The 17,666-nt window shown below is 37.6% G+C and overlaps 2 protein-coding genes across 2 annotated transcripts in view; both read right to left on the bottom strand.

The window, feature by feature from the left end:
* ECT2L (epithelial cell transforming 2 like) overlaps positions 1-2,659 on the bottom strand; it is a 65,025-nt gene extending 62,366 nt beyond the window's left edge. Inside the window, exon 1 of the mRNA XM_032872998.1 lies at positions 2,616-2,659. The gene's annotated coding sequence lies outside the window, so the exon portion shown is untranslated. The remainder of the gene's footprint in view (positions 1-2,615) is intronic.
* A 2,020-nt stretch (positions 2,660-4,679) lies between these two features.
* On the bottom strand, positions 4,680-17,372 carry CCDC28A (coiled-coil domain containing 28A). Its single transcript, XM_032873041.1, has 6 exons — positions 17,214-17,372; positions 15,158-15,357; positions 14,059-14,222; positions 10,787-10,941; positions 8,919-8,941; positions 4,680-5,227 (listed from the first exon to the last, which is right to left on the bottom strand). Exons 2-6 carry the CDS (start codon positions 15,313-15,315, stop codon positions 5,173-5,175), a joined length of 555 nt encoding a protein of 184 aa, XP_032728932.1. The 5' UTR covers positions 15,316-15,357; positions 17,214-17,372; the 3' UTR covers positions 4,680-5,172.
* Between the last annotated feature and the right edge of the window lie 294 nt (positions 17,373-17,666).

Here is a 17,666-nt window from a genome sequence, read left to right as displayed (position 1 = left end):
CAAGAAGGAAATGAAATTGGAGACCCCAATCTGTGGTTCTTCTCATTTAGAACTAGATCTAACATACATGCTGTTACAAAATCAAAGTGGGGAGGGAGCTGTGTGAGAAAAGCTATGGTTATTTTAATGTTTGTTTGAGTGGCTACTCTGACCTGCACTGTGCTAGTAAATCTCTTCCCCATACTCCAGCTCCTTCACCTCTCCCATTCACCCTGGCAGTTAGATGACAGAGGAGAAAGGCAGGGTAAAGAAAAGCATCCACCTTCAGACAGGGAATAATTGGTTATTAAGTTTAAAAATTATACTGGATTTTCCCCTAAAGAGCGAGTGTAACTTAAATGGGTTGAATGACTGCTATGGGTTCATTTGGAAATAAAAATTTCTTTTACATGGCTGACCATACAACTGGCTATTGATGAGGAAATCAGCAACTGACACTAGCAGTTCTTTGCTTAACAAATAAAAAAAGGGGGGGGTGCAAGGTGGGGAAGAGCTCGTTGTGTGACAACCAAAGCCAGATTAAGGGTTAGGATGGCTGGGCAATTGGCAGCCCATACAGAGAGCTAAATTGTCACTGGGGTAAAGCAGAATCTTACTGCCATTAACTGTTTCCCTTGGTGATTTCTTACACAGCAGGAGACATGTAAATTCACCTAGTCCTGCTCCACGGCAGGACTCAAGTGCTCAAGTGATTTGAAGGGAAATTAGAAACAAAACATTGTTCCCTGCCACAGAGGTACCTACATTTGAGTTCTCTTATGATCCACACATGCAAGTTGTACCATGATTCATTTATTCTCTACAATTTAATCCCTTGAGCATGTTCTATATTTTCAATATTTCAGAGGCTATGCAAAGTCACCTAAACTTTCCAAAATATGTACCTGACATTCCTTCCCTGAGAAACTTTTAGATTCTATGCACTGGAAAAAAAATTCTATAGAAAGTCTTCCTCTTGCATCATGAAGAAGGAATAAATTAGTCAGAGTGGGGCAGAAACCCCAATTTAGCCCCTTAAATATGCCTCTCAAGAGTTATCTGGGGAAACCTGGGGGGTTCAGTTGTTGAAGTGACTAACTTGATTTCCGCTGGGGTCATGATCTCCCCTGAGTCCTGAGACAGAGCCCTGAGGCTAGAATCTGCTTGAGATTCTCCCTCTCCCTCTGCGCCACTCCCCCACGCCTGCTCAAGCATGTGTTCTCTCTTTCTTTCTCTCAAACAAACAAATCAATAAAATCTTTATAAAAAGTTTCTGGTTCTAAAGATTGCAAACAGAACCAGAGTACAAGAAAAATTTGTGTGATTAGTGAAAAACAGAAATAAAAGACTTCCAGATAAGTTAAATGGATTCAGGGCATGAAGAAACATGACTTATTTTGAACATAAAGTGGTATATAATTTTTATTAAATGCACAAATTAGTAATGGATAATGGAAGTGATGACATGTTTGGAGGAAGCCCGCACTATTGGTAGCACAGGAGATGCTAAGAATGCCACGTTTGTGAACCCAGACTGGACATGATCAAATGCTGGATTGGCTCACTGATAAATAAGTTTAAAATTATAAAATTAGGGGCGCTTGAGTGGTTCAGTCCTTAAGCGTCTGCCTTGGGCTCCGGTCCTGGTCCTAGGGTGCTGGGATCAAGCCTGGGTATCAGGCTCCTTGCTCTGCAGGAAGCCTGCTTCTCCCTCTCCCACTCGCCCTGCTTATGTTGCTTCTCTGGCTGTCTCTCTGTCAAATAAATAAAAATGTAATCTTTTAAAAAAATAAGTAAAACTATAAAATTAGAGCTGCAACAAGAAGCAGCCATACTATTTAAACTCGTTCAGGAGAAATGAACAGTTCTGGCTGTTCTCAAACTTTCAAGTCTCTAATCCCTACTTTCTTCTTCTGAAATAAGTTTTAGAGCATGATTTTTGAGGTTCCCAAGGTGCACAACTGTCAAGACGGGCCTGAAAACAGTGGCCTGGGTTGTGCTGAACTTGGATAGGGATGATGTCAGGATATTCTGTTCTGATACTTATGGCAAGAATGTTTAGTAAGCGCAGCATGAATATTTTTCAAAAAGAAAAATATACATAAGTATCATGTCTTTAATTATTTGTCCTGTTCATCAAATCTTAGCATATTAATTCCTAGAGCAATGCAGTTCTAACCAGGCACCGTATTCACCACAGAGTCTGTATTTCCCTTCTACGCCCACCCCACCACCGGACTCCCCACGCAGCCGGGACTCCAGGGTAGGAGAGTGAGAACTTGAGAACTGGCAGGAAGAGAGGAGTTGGTGTGAGCCAGTCTGGGGTCGAAAGAAAATCAGTGCTTTCCAAAGTGCTCAATAACTTGACTCCATTTCTATCCCAGATGAATGCTCTGGAGGAGGTTCAGTTCCCTTGCCACCGCCCAACTCACATCTACCCAGATTTTTGTTTCTCCCCAGAGCCACTGCAGGGTTTTCTGGATAATTGTTGGGCTGCGGAGGTTCTCAAGGTCAGGGGCGGAGGGGGAACAGTGTCCTCCTCAGCGCTGTTTAGGGTCTCCCAGGCGTGGCGAGGGGAAGCCCGTGCCCATGGGATCCCAAGCAGAAGATGCGCGGCCCAGAAGCAAGGGCTTTACCTCCCGGAGGTGGCCGAGGGACGGGGACCGGAGCGACTGCCTCCTCTTTCCACCGCGGAGTTAAAAGCAGGAACTCTAGCTAGCGGCCGCAGCGGGGCGCCGTCTCCATGGAGACCGACAAACACCCTCCCCACACTCCCACCCCGGCGCCCCGGCCCCGCGCACCAGGCCGCGGCCTTCCTGCGCCTGCGCGCGGGGACAGCTGGACCGTGTGCGCCTTCCCCGCCTGCCGCGCGCGGAGCCCTGCCGGGTTCCTTCGCCGTCCCCCGGGGAGCCTAGGGTGGGACCCCCGAAGGCTTGGAGCAGAGGGGCAGACGCCGGGTAGCAGGACCTCAACCAAGACGAGATGGGACGCTGAAGCCAGCAATATTAAGGCCCTGGGATGGGAAAGGTGGGGCATTATTTTTGGCAAATCCTCAGACTATTTTAATACTTACTATCAATTTTAGCGTTATACAGGAGGAACCCAAATCAAAGCAAACAAGCTTAAGGGATCTGGAAGTAGCACAGAATATGATAAATGGCTTGCTCTGGCATTATTTTTTTTAAGTAATTGGTAATTAAAATTTGTCTACGGAGAAAACACATCTATATAATATATAATTTTGTTCTAATACAGTTTTGTTCTAACCCAGGCACCTCTTTTTTTTTTTTTCCTGCTGCCTTTAATATGTTTTCTTATGAAAGGGTACAAATTAGATAAGCTAAAATTTTATTACCTGAGGCCCCCATGGGGCTCCTTGACACAAAGGACAAATAAACCAAATGAATAAACAAGGTCAATTTGATGCTCTGTCGCTAATCCACAGGAAACAGCTTTTGCTTTACTCTGTCTCAGAACCCATCCAAGAAAAACACGTCACATGGCAAAATTTCCTTTTGCTCTGTCGGGTCCTGAAATGCTATTTGCCCACCCTGGAATCCCTATTTTTGCAATCCACGTGAAAAGTTTAGAAGATTGTCTTTAACGTTCTGCTAATTTTCTCATTTTTAAAAGGGGTATCAAAAAGACCCACTAGATAAGTCGGTCAAAATTCTTTGAACTCAGAATGCCAAAAATTACTAAAATCAAGATTTGTATCATTCAATGACTTTCACTCTCCCACCCCCGAATAAGTGCTTGTTTCTCTATCCTGGAAACAAGGAAGAAGCATGGGCCTCTTCTAAAATGTGAAGGCAATTGAGCTATGATTGAATAAACATAATGTGGCATATCTACACAACAGGATATGATCTGGTTATATATATGTGTGTGTGTGTGTGTGTGTGTGTGTGTGTGTGTATATACATATGCCATATATGTATATAGTGCTGATCCATGCTACAACACAGATGAACCCTCAAACCCTGAAAATATTGCATTAAGTGAAAGAAGTCAGTCATAAAAAACCATGCTTGATTCCGTTCATACACAATGTCCTGAATTGGTGAATCCATAGACAGCAAGTAGATTACTAGTTACAAATGGCTGGGGGGGGTTGGGATATGGGGAGTGACTGCCAATGGGCTTCTTTTTGAAAAGATGGAAGTGATGAAAATGTCCTACAATTAGATTATGGTGATGGGTGCACAAGTGTGAATGCAGTAAAAACCACTGAGCTGTACACTTGAAAAGGTGTATTTTATGGTGTATGAGTTAATTATTTCAAAAAAGCTGTGTAAAATGGGCAATTAAACTGATGATGTTTGCTCTGTATTAGTGGTGTAAGCTGTTGTGATAAGCAACTTATATACACCTTTTTACTTTCTCCTCATAACCAGTACAAATTGGTTATTAATCTCATTTCTAGGTGAAAAACAAAAGTTAAACCCAAAGAAACAAAGTAAAGGTGCATGAATAGAAAGCTAAGGGGCAGAATAGGGATTCAAATCAAGGTCTGACTTTAAAGCCCATGCTCTTTTCATGACTGACACCAATACTGAAATGTGTACAAGGTGCAAAATCTGGAAGAAAATTACATAACCCAAAATTTTATAAAGACAGTGTACTTTGGAGGATGGAAATCTTGTATCCCCAGATTGAAAGACTTACAGGGCTCTTCAAAATAAAACAATAAAGACCAATTTAAAACAATCACTTTTATTAAAAATAGCAAATTTCACAAATACTCATTTACCATTTTGTTGTCACTGGCCACTGGAAAACACCAGTGTGTGTACTGATTGTCTAACGTAAACTGCAGCGGGGCTGCCACAAAAAGCCTGTGCATCATCAACTTATAAGCAACATGGGAATAAGTTTGGTGAGCTCAGGAAGGAGAAACCTTCAGCCCTATTATTAACATTCTGCACAATGCATTTCAAGTATAACCCCCATAAGGCAACAATGGAAAGCATAGCAGCACAACCTGATTAAGCCTTCAACAAGGCCGAGGCTCCAGTTAGGATGAATAGCAGCGAGTCAAATTTACTAAAAGCAGGAGTGAAAACAATCATTGCACTGGTACTTTAATCACTTTATTCCTTATTGTGGAAGGTGATTCTGCTACTGGATTCAGCTGGGAAAGTAACGAATGCTGCTCCTCTTCAAGCCACAAGAAAGCAACCACATGTCGTTTTAGCTGGTAGAAGTATTTGGAACATCTTGTGCATCAGCCAAATGTAGCTTTTGTCTGAGTTTATCGTTAAGAAGGTTTCATTCTGTAACAAGGACTTCTTTTAAATTATGGGAAATTACACTCAGGAGCTGAGAAAAAGTTACTAAAATAAAGGAAATATGTTTAAAGGGCAAGTGCCTATGTGGCTGAGAAACCTGAATGTAACAAGACAATTTTTAAACATAGTGAAGTTATTTATATATATATATATATATAGTATAGTATATAAAGTATATAAATTAGAAATATAATAATATATAACATATTAATTAAATAATTATTATAATTACATATAATTATAATTATTTATTATAAATATATAATTATATATCATTACTATAACTATATATAATTATTATAATTATAAAATATATTAATTAAATAATATATTAATATAACTAATATAATAATATATATATTCTTATATAAAGTATATAAATTATACTATATCCAAAATCTGAAGACTTAAAAATAGTCACTAAATCAAGATTATGTTCCAGGTTCTAGTAGAGCACAGAATTATTTTAATGTGGCAAGAATTATTTTCACGGTAAGGAACTAATAAGAGGTAAATATGAAAACTTCTCAAATGATAAAAAAATCATTTGAAAAGACAACACCAGTTTATTATCCTTGGGAAAACAACTTCTTTGTAAAGGTCAAAAATAAAATTATACCTCTAAATCTTTTCTTATAATCTTCTGAATTATTCTTTAAGAAGATTGGAAACAGGATGGAATTCCTGCAGATATTATTCACTTTCCTTATTATCATTGCCTTTCATCTCTATGATCCATCTGCTACCTATCTTTTCCAAGACCCAATTCAAACAATGAAATGAGAACAATTCAATGATAGCAAGACATACATGGCAGAAATTGCTAAAATACATAGACATGAGTATTGCCAAAGACATTCTCGTCCAGTTGGAAAGCTGAGATTTAACATACACAAAAATCAACAGAGACTGAAATAGGCAGAATGCTAGTCTGAGGTACAAATAAAATGCTTTATGGAAGTGGACAGCTTTGGTGTTATTTGATAAGGGAAAAGGGGAGGCCAGAGCAACTCGAGGTAGGAAGTACAACTTGAAAAAGGCATCACAGTGAGCATGAACATGATGTCTTCTTTGATATCCAGAGAACCAGCTTAGCAGCAATGAAAAATATAAGAGGATATGTAGGTTGTGATCATACTACTGAGAGCCTTTAGAAAGTCTGACATGGTAAAAAAATTAGTCTAAAATAAGAATGGCAAGATGACAGTGATGATTTTAGGAAGAATTATTTAGTGGTGTCTAAAGTCTACAGCAGCACTATCAAAAAAAATATATATATATACACTGCAAGCCACAGATATAATTTTTAAAATATATTTTATACTAATATATCAAAAAACTATCATTTCAGCATATAATCACTATGAAACATATTGAGATATTTTATATTCTTTTTGTAACACTAAATCTTTGAAATCAGATGTACAAATTATAGTTCTAGCACATTTCAATCCATATTAGCTATTTCACCTGCTCAGTAGCTACATGGCTAATGGCTGCCATATTAGACAGTGCAGCTCTAGAAGTGGAACAGAAGTACTTTGAAAGGTTATGGAATATAGTGATGAGGGTGAGGAATGAAGAAAGAATAAAAGGCAGAGCTGATGATGCCTGAAAACTAACTATAATTAATAAATGGCAATAATTTCCTGCCCACGTCCAGGTTCAATGGCAGAGAGTGCCATGAGTAGCAATGTCTGGTATAGTAATAGAAGGAATTTAAATAATCTTGGAGACTGAAATAACAGAGGCAACTGATGACAGAGAGGGAAATTAGAAGGGGAAAGTCTGAATACAGAGAGAACAATTATTACAAATGAGGAAACTAGGGTTGCCAAAGTTTGCTCAAGGCTACACACCTGCTTACCAAGATTTGAAGCCAAGCAATACAAAGCCCATGCTCTTGTATTCTATCATGTTGCCTTGTTCAACCGTGGTGACTCAATCAAGCCAAGTGGTAAGATAAGTAAATCTAAATGTTAAACAAAAACTCAGAGGATAGGAGATACTGATGTGTCATATGCATAGAAAGAATATAAATCATAGAATAGAGAGCTCAGAATGAATATAAGGAAAAGAAAAAAGAACTAGAAACTACTACTAAGAGAAGCCTCATAATTAACTCATATCTAATCCTCAAATTAAATCCTTCTTGGTAATGATATTTTACATTAATGTCTCTCACAGTTTATGTGGCTTCTCAAAACCTTATTTTCTTCTTCTGTAAAATGATAAGTATAATACCACATACTTACAAGGGTAGGACCAAATAAGAAAATGCATGTAAAGTGCTTCGTAAAATACTTGGCAAGTAGGAAGTACTTAAGTAAGATTAATGATTTTTATTACTAGATTTGTATATGCCTCTCTAATTCTTCACTGTTGTTACTGCATAATTTAGCTTTTTTTAAAAAAAGATTTTATTTATTTATTTGACAGACAGAGATCACAAGTAGGCAGAGAGGCAGGCGGGGGTGGGGAAAGCAGGCTCCCCGCTGAGCAGAGAGCCCGATGTGGATCCCAGGACCCTGGGATCATGACCTAAGCCAAAGGCAGAGGCTTTAACCCACTGAGATACCCAGGCGCCCCATAATTTAGCATTTAATAACAGTATATGTTCTTAACAATAATGGTTTTATATATTATATATATATGTATATATATATATATATATACACACACTACAGTTTGGAAAATTTCATATATACATCATTATATGTAGCAATTACCCCATATTACAGAGGACACTCTGAGATGTTAAACAACTTACCCAAAATTAGTATGAAAACCAAATTTCAAAAATCAAATCTCTTGACTCCACAACCAGTATCGTTTTTAGTATCTCATTATTTAGTCCAAAGGGACTAAACTCTCAAATTAAATGATTTTATAGGCAGAATCATTTCTTATTGTTTTTATATATCTCACATTGTATCTGCGTCTCTGTCCAGAAATACATTTTGTATAGTTCCTGAAATAATTGCTCCAAACTGAAATGTCAAAACCTGAATATTTTACATATGCCTTGGTGCTTTCCTTTAAGCTAATCCTATAATACACTTTATATATGCATCTAAAGTGTTCTATGTAATGATAGTAAATTAAGTATGGCATTTTATGTCCACATATCCAACTGCTCTTTAACTTAAGAATCCAAGATTCAAAATAATTTCTATGGCAATAGCCTAATCCTCAATTCTCCTGATTAATATTTTTAAAATTTGTTTTAGAAATCCAAAAACAACACAAAGCAAAGCAGAACAAACCAGAAACAAACAAAATGGCAACATACAAAAGCAAGTAAAAATTCCATTTGGAGGGGCACCTGGGTGGCTCAGTGGATTGAGCCTTCTGCCTTCAGCTCAGGTCATGATCCCGGGGTCCTGGGATCGAGCCCCTCATCGGGCTCTGTGCTCAGCGGGGAGCCTGCTTCCTCCTCTCTGTCTCTCTGCCTGCCTCTCTGCCTACTTGTGATCTCTGTCAAATAAATAAATAAAATCTTTAAAAAAAAAAATTCCATTTGGAAACCAAAGGGGAAGAGAAATGGCTCCAGTAAATAATAGTAGGTATCCTTGTTCACTTGATTGCGCTATTCACTGGAGTTACAATGTGTAAACTTTTCACTGTTGATATTAGACAAAAGGATACATGGAAGAATTCAGTTCTTCTAACTGTAACACAAAGAAACAAATTTAGTTTTAATTTTTATAAGAAAAATATCTTAAGTAGGTCATGTTTACATATTTTAAAATAAACTATTTTTTCATTTAAGCTTTCTTTAAAAGAAAAAGTAAAATTTTGAAAAAACTTTCCAAAAATTTTCAGGCTAGGAAATTCACTTATACAAAATAATTATAAAGTACCTTTAGCATTTATTAAACACATATATGAGAAGAGAATGAAACCAGATAATAAAAACTGGAGTTTTATAAGGATTCTTAATACCATGAAAAATTATAACATCTCTATTAATAGTTTTAAAAAGTTGACATTTTCATGATCAAACTCCTTAAAACCTTTGTAGATTACAAAAAGATTTCACATATCATTCAGTTTTCAGGATGAGGTAGAATTAATCACACCTATTTTACAGAAATGTTACAGAAACAAAGTTATAGAAATGTTAACTAAATTGACCAAGTTACACAGATATACCTGAAATGCAAACCCCATACTAAACAAAGGCTTTCTGGTTTCAAATTCAGTGTTCTTACCATACCACAGTCACTTTCCTAAATGTACTGCAAAACAAGCCTGTATTTATTTATTAAGAGGAACTAGTAGAAGGAAATACTTGTAAGACTGAACATAGTAGATGTAAAATAAACACACAGGCTTGAAACATTGAAAGTATGGGCATATCATTTCCTGCACATTTCGTTACTCAAAGGATAAAGAGAAGGAACAGAAATTAAACATTTTTGTCATTAGTGAATATGGAAACTATTCTGAAACTAAAGTACCAATTTTTCTTTTATTCAAAATAAATGTTTAAAGAGACCAATTTCATTAATATCTTTTAGTAGAAGAACCATACGTAGTGTTATAGATGGGATTATGTCCTCCCCAAACTCATACATTTTAGCCCTAATCCCCAATACCTCAGAATGTGAGTGTATTTGGAGATAGGGTCTTACAAAGATGGAGTAAGTTAAAATGAGGTCATTAGTGTGGGCCCTAATCCAGTATGACTGGTGGCTTTAGAAGAAGAGGAAATTGGGACATAGGCACCCACTGATAAAAGGGGACTGCCATCTAAAGATGAAGATGGGTATCTACAAGCCAAGGAGAGAGGCCTCAGAAGAAACCAGTCCTGCTGATACCCTGATCTCCATCTCTGGGGCTCCAGAACTGTGGAAAAGAAACTTCTAGGGTAGCCAGTCTATGGCTCTTTGTTACAGCAGCTGTAGCAAGCTGATACACATAGCATGTACTAAGTTATCTTAAATAGCAAATACAGTTCTGTATTTAGAAATAAGTGACCACTAGATGAGTGAATAACATACAGTGTATACATCAATCAGGATCTTCTATATATTAAGATCTTATCATATACGGACAGAAGTGAATCTTTCACTTTTAGATTTGCCAGCATTCTCAGAATATATGCTTAGATGCAAATATGACAACTTCTTTGAAATATATTTCTTTTTAAAAAAGGGTAGAATACAACATGTGTGAAACTTGAAAATACTACATTAAGTGGTAGAACCCAGTCATAAGGAGCCACACATTGTGTGATTCTCTTTATATGAAATATCCAGAATAAGCCACATCCACATAGAGAGTAGATGAGTGGCTGCTAAGGGATGAAGAGAAGGGAGAATTGAGAGGGATAGGGTTTCTTTTAGCGGGTGATGAACATGTTCTGGAATTAGACAGTAGTGATGTCTGCAAAACACTGTGAAGGTACCAAAAACCACTAAATGGTATACTTTAAATGATTAAAATGATGAACTTTCTTTCAATAAAAAATTTTTATGAAAGAAAGAATAAAGAAAAAGAATTCCACTCACGTCAGACAGAAGCCTGTCCAGATTGGAGTCACTGGCTGTTTTTCTCTTATCCTCAGGAAGTTCCTCTAACTCCCCATAGAGCTCCAAATTCAAGCGAGCTAATTTCTCCTGCATTCCCCGAACATGTTCCATCTGTTCAATGGAACATTCATTTCCTGGGGGAACATCCCAGAACATTAATAAAGATTAGGACAGTTCAAACTAAAAGCCTTGAGGAAAAACTTCTAAACTCAAGGTGCTCACAGGAAATTAGCTTTCTTTCTGTGGTGAAATACATTGGTAATAACTGCGTATTTTCTGTGCATAATCACAAATCAAATCCTGTTTTGACAGGAAAATAATGATAAGCTAAGAAACAAATGTGGGCACTGAGAAAATCAAATAGGAAAGATTTTCTGCAAAAAACAAAACCATTCTGTAAAAAACAAAACCATGTCTCAGTTGGTGCAGGGTTATGAGTACAAGCGCAGTGGCTGGGGTGGACATTGCTTGAAAATAAAATCTTTCAAAAATTAAAAGAAAAACGAAACAACTAATACCCCAAATCATCCCTTAGGTAAAGAAAGTTCTTTTTTTCAAAAGTAATATCATTTCTAGAAGCAATAGCATCATCTAATCATGTTCAATTTGACAACTGCCATTTGAACTGAGTGACCTAATATTTTATAAGAATGAGTAACCTTGAGACTCCTGTAAGAACTTCAACCATGAAAAAAAAAAGAACTTCAATCATGAATCATTTTGCCACCAATTATATATGCCTCCTTTAAGAAATAAAAGTGAAAATATTTATGAAGAATATTATGATGCATGAGAAACACAGTGTAATATTCAGTTGTATACTCAGTAATGCAAGACAGCTTAATTGCTGAAGGACAGGTTTTACCTTATTTATTGACCAGAGTTCTCTGAGGTGGCATTATCATTCAGGGCGGCTAATATATATATAGTACATGATATATTACATATTTCGTACACTTTATATATAGCCTCTACATCCTCTTTTTTTTTTAAGATTTTATTTTTAAGGAATTTCTAACCATTGTGGGGCTTGAACCTACAACCCTGAGATCAAGAGTCACATGCTCCACTGACTGAGCCAGTCTGGTGCCCCTAGTCTCTACAACCTCTTGATACTAAAGTTTTTTCCTAAAAAACCTTGGTTTTCTCAGAGGTATATTATAGCTCAGCTAAAGTTGAAGTATAAAATATAGTATAAAGTATAAAGTTGAAGTATATATCTTGAATCAATAGGAATTCATGTGTATTACACTATAATTTCCTCCAGCCAGCTTTATATCATCTTCATAAATCGACAATATTATGTTGACTACTGATAATTTTTTTTTTATTTGACAGAGACAGAGAGATCGAAAGTAGGCAGAGAGGCAGGCAGAGAGGCGGAAAGCAGGCTCCCAGGAGCCTGAGATCATGACCTGAGCTGAAGGCAGAGGCTTAACCCATTGAGCCACCCAGGCGCACCAACTACTGGTAATTTTGAAGCTAGTTACAGCTCTTTAAAAGTCATCCTTTAAAAGTCAGATATTTCTGGGGCGCCTGGGTGGCTCAGTGGGTTAAGCCGCTGCCTTCGGCTCAGGTCATGATCTCAGGGTCCTGGGATCGAGCCCCACATCGGGCTTTCTGCTCAGCAGGGAGCCTGCTTCCTCCTCTCTCTCTGCCTGCCTCTCTGCCTGCTTGTGATCTCTGTCAAATAAATAAATAAAATCTTAAAAAAAAAAGTCAGATATTTCTGAGATATTTAAAAACCTGATATCTCTGAGAAAATATCTTGTATTTCCTTTGTTTTTCAACAATTAGTAGTAATCTGGAAGGTCAAGTGGAAGAAATACCCCAAGAGAGGGGCGTGTGTGTATGTGTGTGTACACATGTATAGACTGGCACACATATAAATGCATCAATTTTTAACATACATAGAGAGAAAAGAGGGGGACAATATGGATTAAAAATATAAAGAAGCAGAAATCATAAGGGATCCAGGTGAGAACCATCAACCAACATGAGAATAGAAGCTCCAAAAGGATAAAAAGGAACAGACGGAGGTGGAATCAATTAACAGAAAAAATGTTCCTTTAGATGAAAATGAGCTGGTAGATATGAAGGGCTCACTGATCCCCAGGCAGAATTAATGAGAAGAGTTAAAGAAAAAAACTTCCAAACATTGACCCCTCTAGTGTCATCAGCATTTTATGAAAGAACTCTTTTCTCTGAATTCCACCAGCAACAGGTATTACCAGTCTTTTAATTTTGCCAGTCTGCTGGTATGAGGTGAGATTTATTGTATTACTATTGCATTTGTGGTTGTTAAGCAGCTGAATTGCTCTTTTTAGGACCTCTACCCAGTTTTCTATTTGGTTATTTACCCTTTTATTGCTGGCTTCAAAAAACCAGCATGTATGCTGATGACATTTATGCATTTGTGTGAGATTCTTCATGTGTGCATCCAATAATTTTCAAACTGCTTTATACAAAATACATGTACATAATTTTATCAGACAAGACTAATAAGGCAAGTTGCAAACTGAATACAAAAACTGACTACATACTTTGAGAACTCATATTCAAAATTACCTACTCAGAGTTCTTAATGGGACAATCAGTTAACTGTTCTTTAGATTCATGAAAGAACAAGAAAATCAGATTCTTCAAATTCAAAAGTAAGGAATGGTGGACAAAAATTAAGTTTAGGCTTAAAAGGGTAAATAAAAATGATCCTGAGACTTTCCCAAACCAAAACATTAAGTCTCAACTATTTAGCTGATGAAGAATATTTTTTATTTGTTACTTTCAGGATCGTTATTCCATAATAGCAATCCTACGTTAATATTTCAACCAACCCTCCCTTCTTAAAAAAAACTTTTTCCTGGAGCCTGGGTGGCTTAGTTGGTTAAACGTCTGACTCTTGATTTTGGCTCAGGTCCTGATATCAGGGCTGTGAGATCGAGCCTGCATGGGGCTCGGCACTGGGCATGGAGCCTGCTTAAGATTCTTTCTCTCCCTCTCCTTCTGCCTCTCTCACCTCTCTCTCAAAAATAAATAAATAAATAAATAAATAACCCTTTTTCCTGAAATTTTAGAAGATAAATTAAAAACCATTACAAATGAAATCTAGGGTGATTGCATTTTATGCCTCTGGACTCTATTTTTTAAATAAAAGAAAATGATACTTTTAAAAGAAATGGCAAATCAAATGCAAAAAAATAGGATGCAAACATCTTGAAAAGAAAAACAAAAGGGAAATATCTATGGCTTGCCGAATGCTTGAAGTTTTCCAGAGTGGAAATCATTCAAAAGGCTGAGAAGCCCTCTCTCCATCTCCTGAACGTCTGAGACGTCGGTGAGGAAGGAGTGCTGAATAGGAGTCGGTTGTGCACCTTTTCCTTCTCCACCCTGAGGTCTGGTCTTTTCTTTCATCACTCTGCAAAGATGATGCAATACAAACATTAATTGTATATGAGTATCTTTAAGAAGAGAGAATTATGCATATATAAAGTACACATAAGATACATGTATTATCTCGTTTTCCAAATATCTAATACTACTGAATACTCACATACATACAGCAGTATTATATATTACACTTGAACTTGTTGCTCCTGTTTCCTTTAGAGCCTCAAGACAAATGATGGTCACCAAATATTAATAATGAGTTACTTCTAGGTGGTTTTAAATTTCTTCTTTGAACTGTTCTTGTTTCAATTTTTACAATAAATATGAATCATTTCTATGACAGCAATGAAGCCACCCTTTTTTAAAAAATAAAATTACCAAAGCACACTCATCTTAGTTTAAAAAAAAACAAAACCCAAAATAATACATTATATGTTCATTAAAAAAAATTAAGTACAAAAAAAAAAAAACCCTGTATATTTTGTTCCATTTTCTGGCTAGTGCATCAACTTTGTCTATTTTCTTACTCAGTCTATTTTAATAGGAGTCTAAGTAAGGGCCTTCAAACCAATCATTCATTTTGCATGTTCTAATCCCTACACATTGTAACCTTTATAATTTTTTTTTCTAAATCACATATAATATGTGCTTCAACTGTTTTGAAAGTTAAGCAAAGAGAAAAAAAGTGTTATAAGAATTACTGGATTTAGTATTTACCTTGATAGCATGTTGCTGTGATATTATGAAAGAAAAAAAAATTCACTTTTTTTTTTTTAAGATTTTATTTTTATTTATTTGACAGAGATCACAGGCAGGCAGAGAGGCAGGCAGAGAGAGGAAGGGAAGCAGGCTCCCTGCTGAGCAGAAAGCCCGACACATGGGGCTCGATCCCAGGGTCCTGGGATCATGACCTGAGCCGAAGGCAGAGGCTTTAACCCACTGAGCCACCCAGGCGCCCCTCACCTTTTTAACTTTGGTCGCTGTGAAGTTGACTGTGATGCAGGATTTGAAAACCCTGTGCTTTTACTAACTGGAATGGCATTTTTTTTGGCATTAACAACCTGAGTAGAGTGGGCACTAAAAGACTTAGGACTCCTCCTCTTCACTTTCCGTTCCTCCATTGTTCTAAGTTCCTTACTGCACCAAGGCCAGCTTCTTAAAACCTAAGGAAATACAGCAAAATGATACATACAGGCTAGAATATGCAAAATTGAAAGGGGTTTAAAGACCCACTTCATAGGCTGATACCAATATATCAAGAATTTCAGAGGTCCTTAGATAAAGTTAAAATAAGAAGCCCTTAAGTTTAACCTATTGTGCTGTATATACAAAAACCCTAAGCAAAATTGCCAGTTAGAAATTTTTTTCACCATTTTTTTAATTCACTCATCCCACAAATATTTACTCTCTTTCACCTCCCAGTTACTATTCTGAGTATTGGGAAAACGGTAGTTAACATGACAAAGTCCCTTTCCTCAGAAAGCCTGCATTATAGAAGGGGAACAATACATTAAAAAAAAATAAACAAAATAGCCATGTGATATTCTCAGCCTGACTCAAGCTCTAGATGGTCTTTAAATCTCCTGCTAAAATCTGTTCTTGGAAGAACCAACTAGATTTAAACAGATGTGTAAATGAAAGGGGTATCTGCATTTTAACTAATACCTAGAAAACTTATTTCAACCACCAAGCAGAAACTGAGTTTCTGCCTAGGGATAATACTGATTCTAGTTCCTTGATCAGCTGAAGTTCTGTAAAATTAAACTTGTTCCATGACTATTTTGAATATATTTTCTCCACCTATTCCCAAGGATACATGAAACTGTATTATATATATTTAGGTTTGCTAGTATCAAAAAAGTTACACTGTGAAGTTCCAGCTGGCCTTACCATAGAGAACACAGATCCAATCTTTTCCCTTTACTTCCTGTACTTACCAGCTTTATTTTCCTAACAGCCATCTATCTAAAAATATCCTTCTATATTTTCTTTTTACTTATGCACACTATTAAATTCTTAATTACACTGTTTCATGTATCATGAGATGAGAAATTTACATGGCTGTTTACCTCATCAGGCTGTAAAGTGCCTTAGCAGTATTAGCCTTTTTTTGTGTACACTGTGTTGAATCTAACTATGCTATGACCATACCAAAAGATTCAAATCCACTGATTACACTCCTAACATAATTGAGAATTTTGATGAAACCAGATTTTTTGCTATTGTCTAAAACTTGGTGCCACTAGCACTGGAATTTAAACCATTTCAGCTCACTTGGCTCAGGCTGACTCTAGACAATTATAACTGGAGATATGATACTTCTAAAGAAGTAAAGGTTTTCAAGGAAAGGCTATAATGACTAGCCTTTAATTCCAGATACCAAGTGAAAATTCATTCAAATCCTGGCTAACAGTTTTTCCTTTAAGAAGCATTTTTAGTAACAGAATAGGCATTTTTGCACTGTTTCAGCATGCAACACAAATTAAATGGAATTTTAATAAGTAACTGAACAGAGACAATGGGTTATTAGTTCTCCAAAAAGGTAAGCATCTGTATAAACACATAAACACACTAACCTTTGATTTTAATGATGCTAAAACATATTTAGTGATACGAGAAAAAGAAAGGGAAAGAACCCTACGAAGTAAAGCAATGCAAATAAACCAAGAGTGGTTTAAACTACGATGTACCGAAAGGCCAGGGCTTGAAATCTGTTTTTGGAAAGGCAAATCTCCGCCCCAAGAGAACCGAAATCTTTCCGGTACACCACGTAGCAAGGAAGGTTTTAGAGAAGGCCTTCGCAGACTGCTCACAGTTACTCACACACGGGTTTTGATTGCCAGGAACCCACAGACTCCAAACAGGATTACTAGGAATCCCTCTTGACTTCACCTCATTCCCCTTCCCCAGTCAGCCGCCACGGTGACCCTTCAGCTCCCCGAATTGAGCAGGGGCCAGGGTAGTTGGTGAAAAGGGCCTAACGCGACACTGCCAGAGCGCTTTTGCTTCCACTTCATACCTGAGGAAGGAGAGGATCGGGGTCCTCTTTCTCAAACTGCAAAGACCCCGAAGCCTCCGAAGCCACTGCCGCAGCTGCAGCCGGCGACGCTACTGCTGCAGCTTGAACCGGGGTCACATCCCGGACCCTGCCGCCCTCACAGTCCCTTTTGTTTACGGAAATGACGTAGGAGGCAGAGCCTCCGAGCCCCTGGCGGGAGCCTCGCCTCTTCCTGCCCCACCACTGTGGCTCGCGTCTCCGGCCTTGGAACCTCACTGTCCTGCCCTCAGCTGTACTTTAGGTGGACGTGGGAAGGAAGACTTCATAGTTGGGCTTTTATTTTGGGTTCTGTGGCCCAGAAACACAGAGGGCTAAGGGATGGTGGTACAGGGAGGAACGGGAAACTCAGCCCCCTTTCTGGAAGCTGCCCCGCCCCCTGGGTGAGTGTCAGTTCCCACGCACTACAATTCCCAG

Source organism: Lontra canadensis, unplaced genomic scaffold, assembly GCF_010015895.1.
Source record: "Lontra canadensis isolate GAN:19392208 unplaced genomic scaffold, GSC_riverotter_1.0 scaffold47, whole genome shotgun sequence".
Lineage (NCBI taxonomy): Eukaryota > Metazoa > Chordata > Mammalia > Carnivora > Mustelidae > Lontra > Lontra canadensis.
This window is presented reverse-complemented; position numbering and strand designations above follow the sequence as displayed.

What these genes read in the sequence shown, in the direction of transcription:
- CCDC28A (XM_032873041.1), bottom strand. Translation starts at nt 15,315, where the DNA reads ATGGAGGAACGGAAAGTGAAGAGGAGGAGTCCTAAGTCTTTTAGTGCC. An exon ending in CAGCGACCAAAGTTAAAAAG is followed by an intron (nt 14,223 to 15,157) that starts GTGAGGGGCGCC and finishes TCATCTTTGCAG; the next exon opens with AGTGATGAAAGAAAAGACCA. An exon ending in GAAGAACTGAATTCTTCCAT is followed by an intron (nt 5,228 to 8,918) that starts GTATCCTTTTGT and finishes CGATAAACTCAG; the next exon opens with ACAAAAGCTACATTTGGCTG.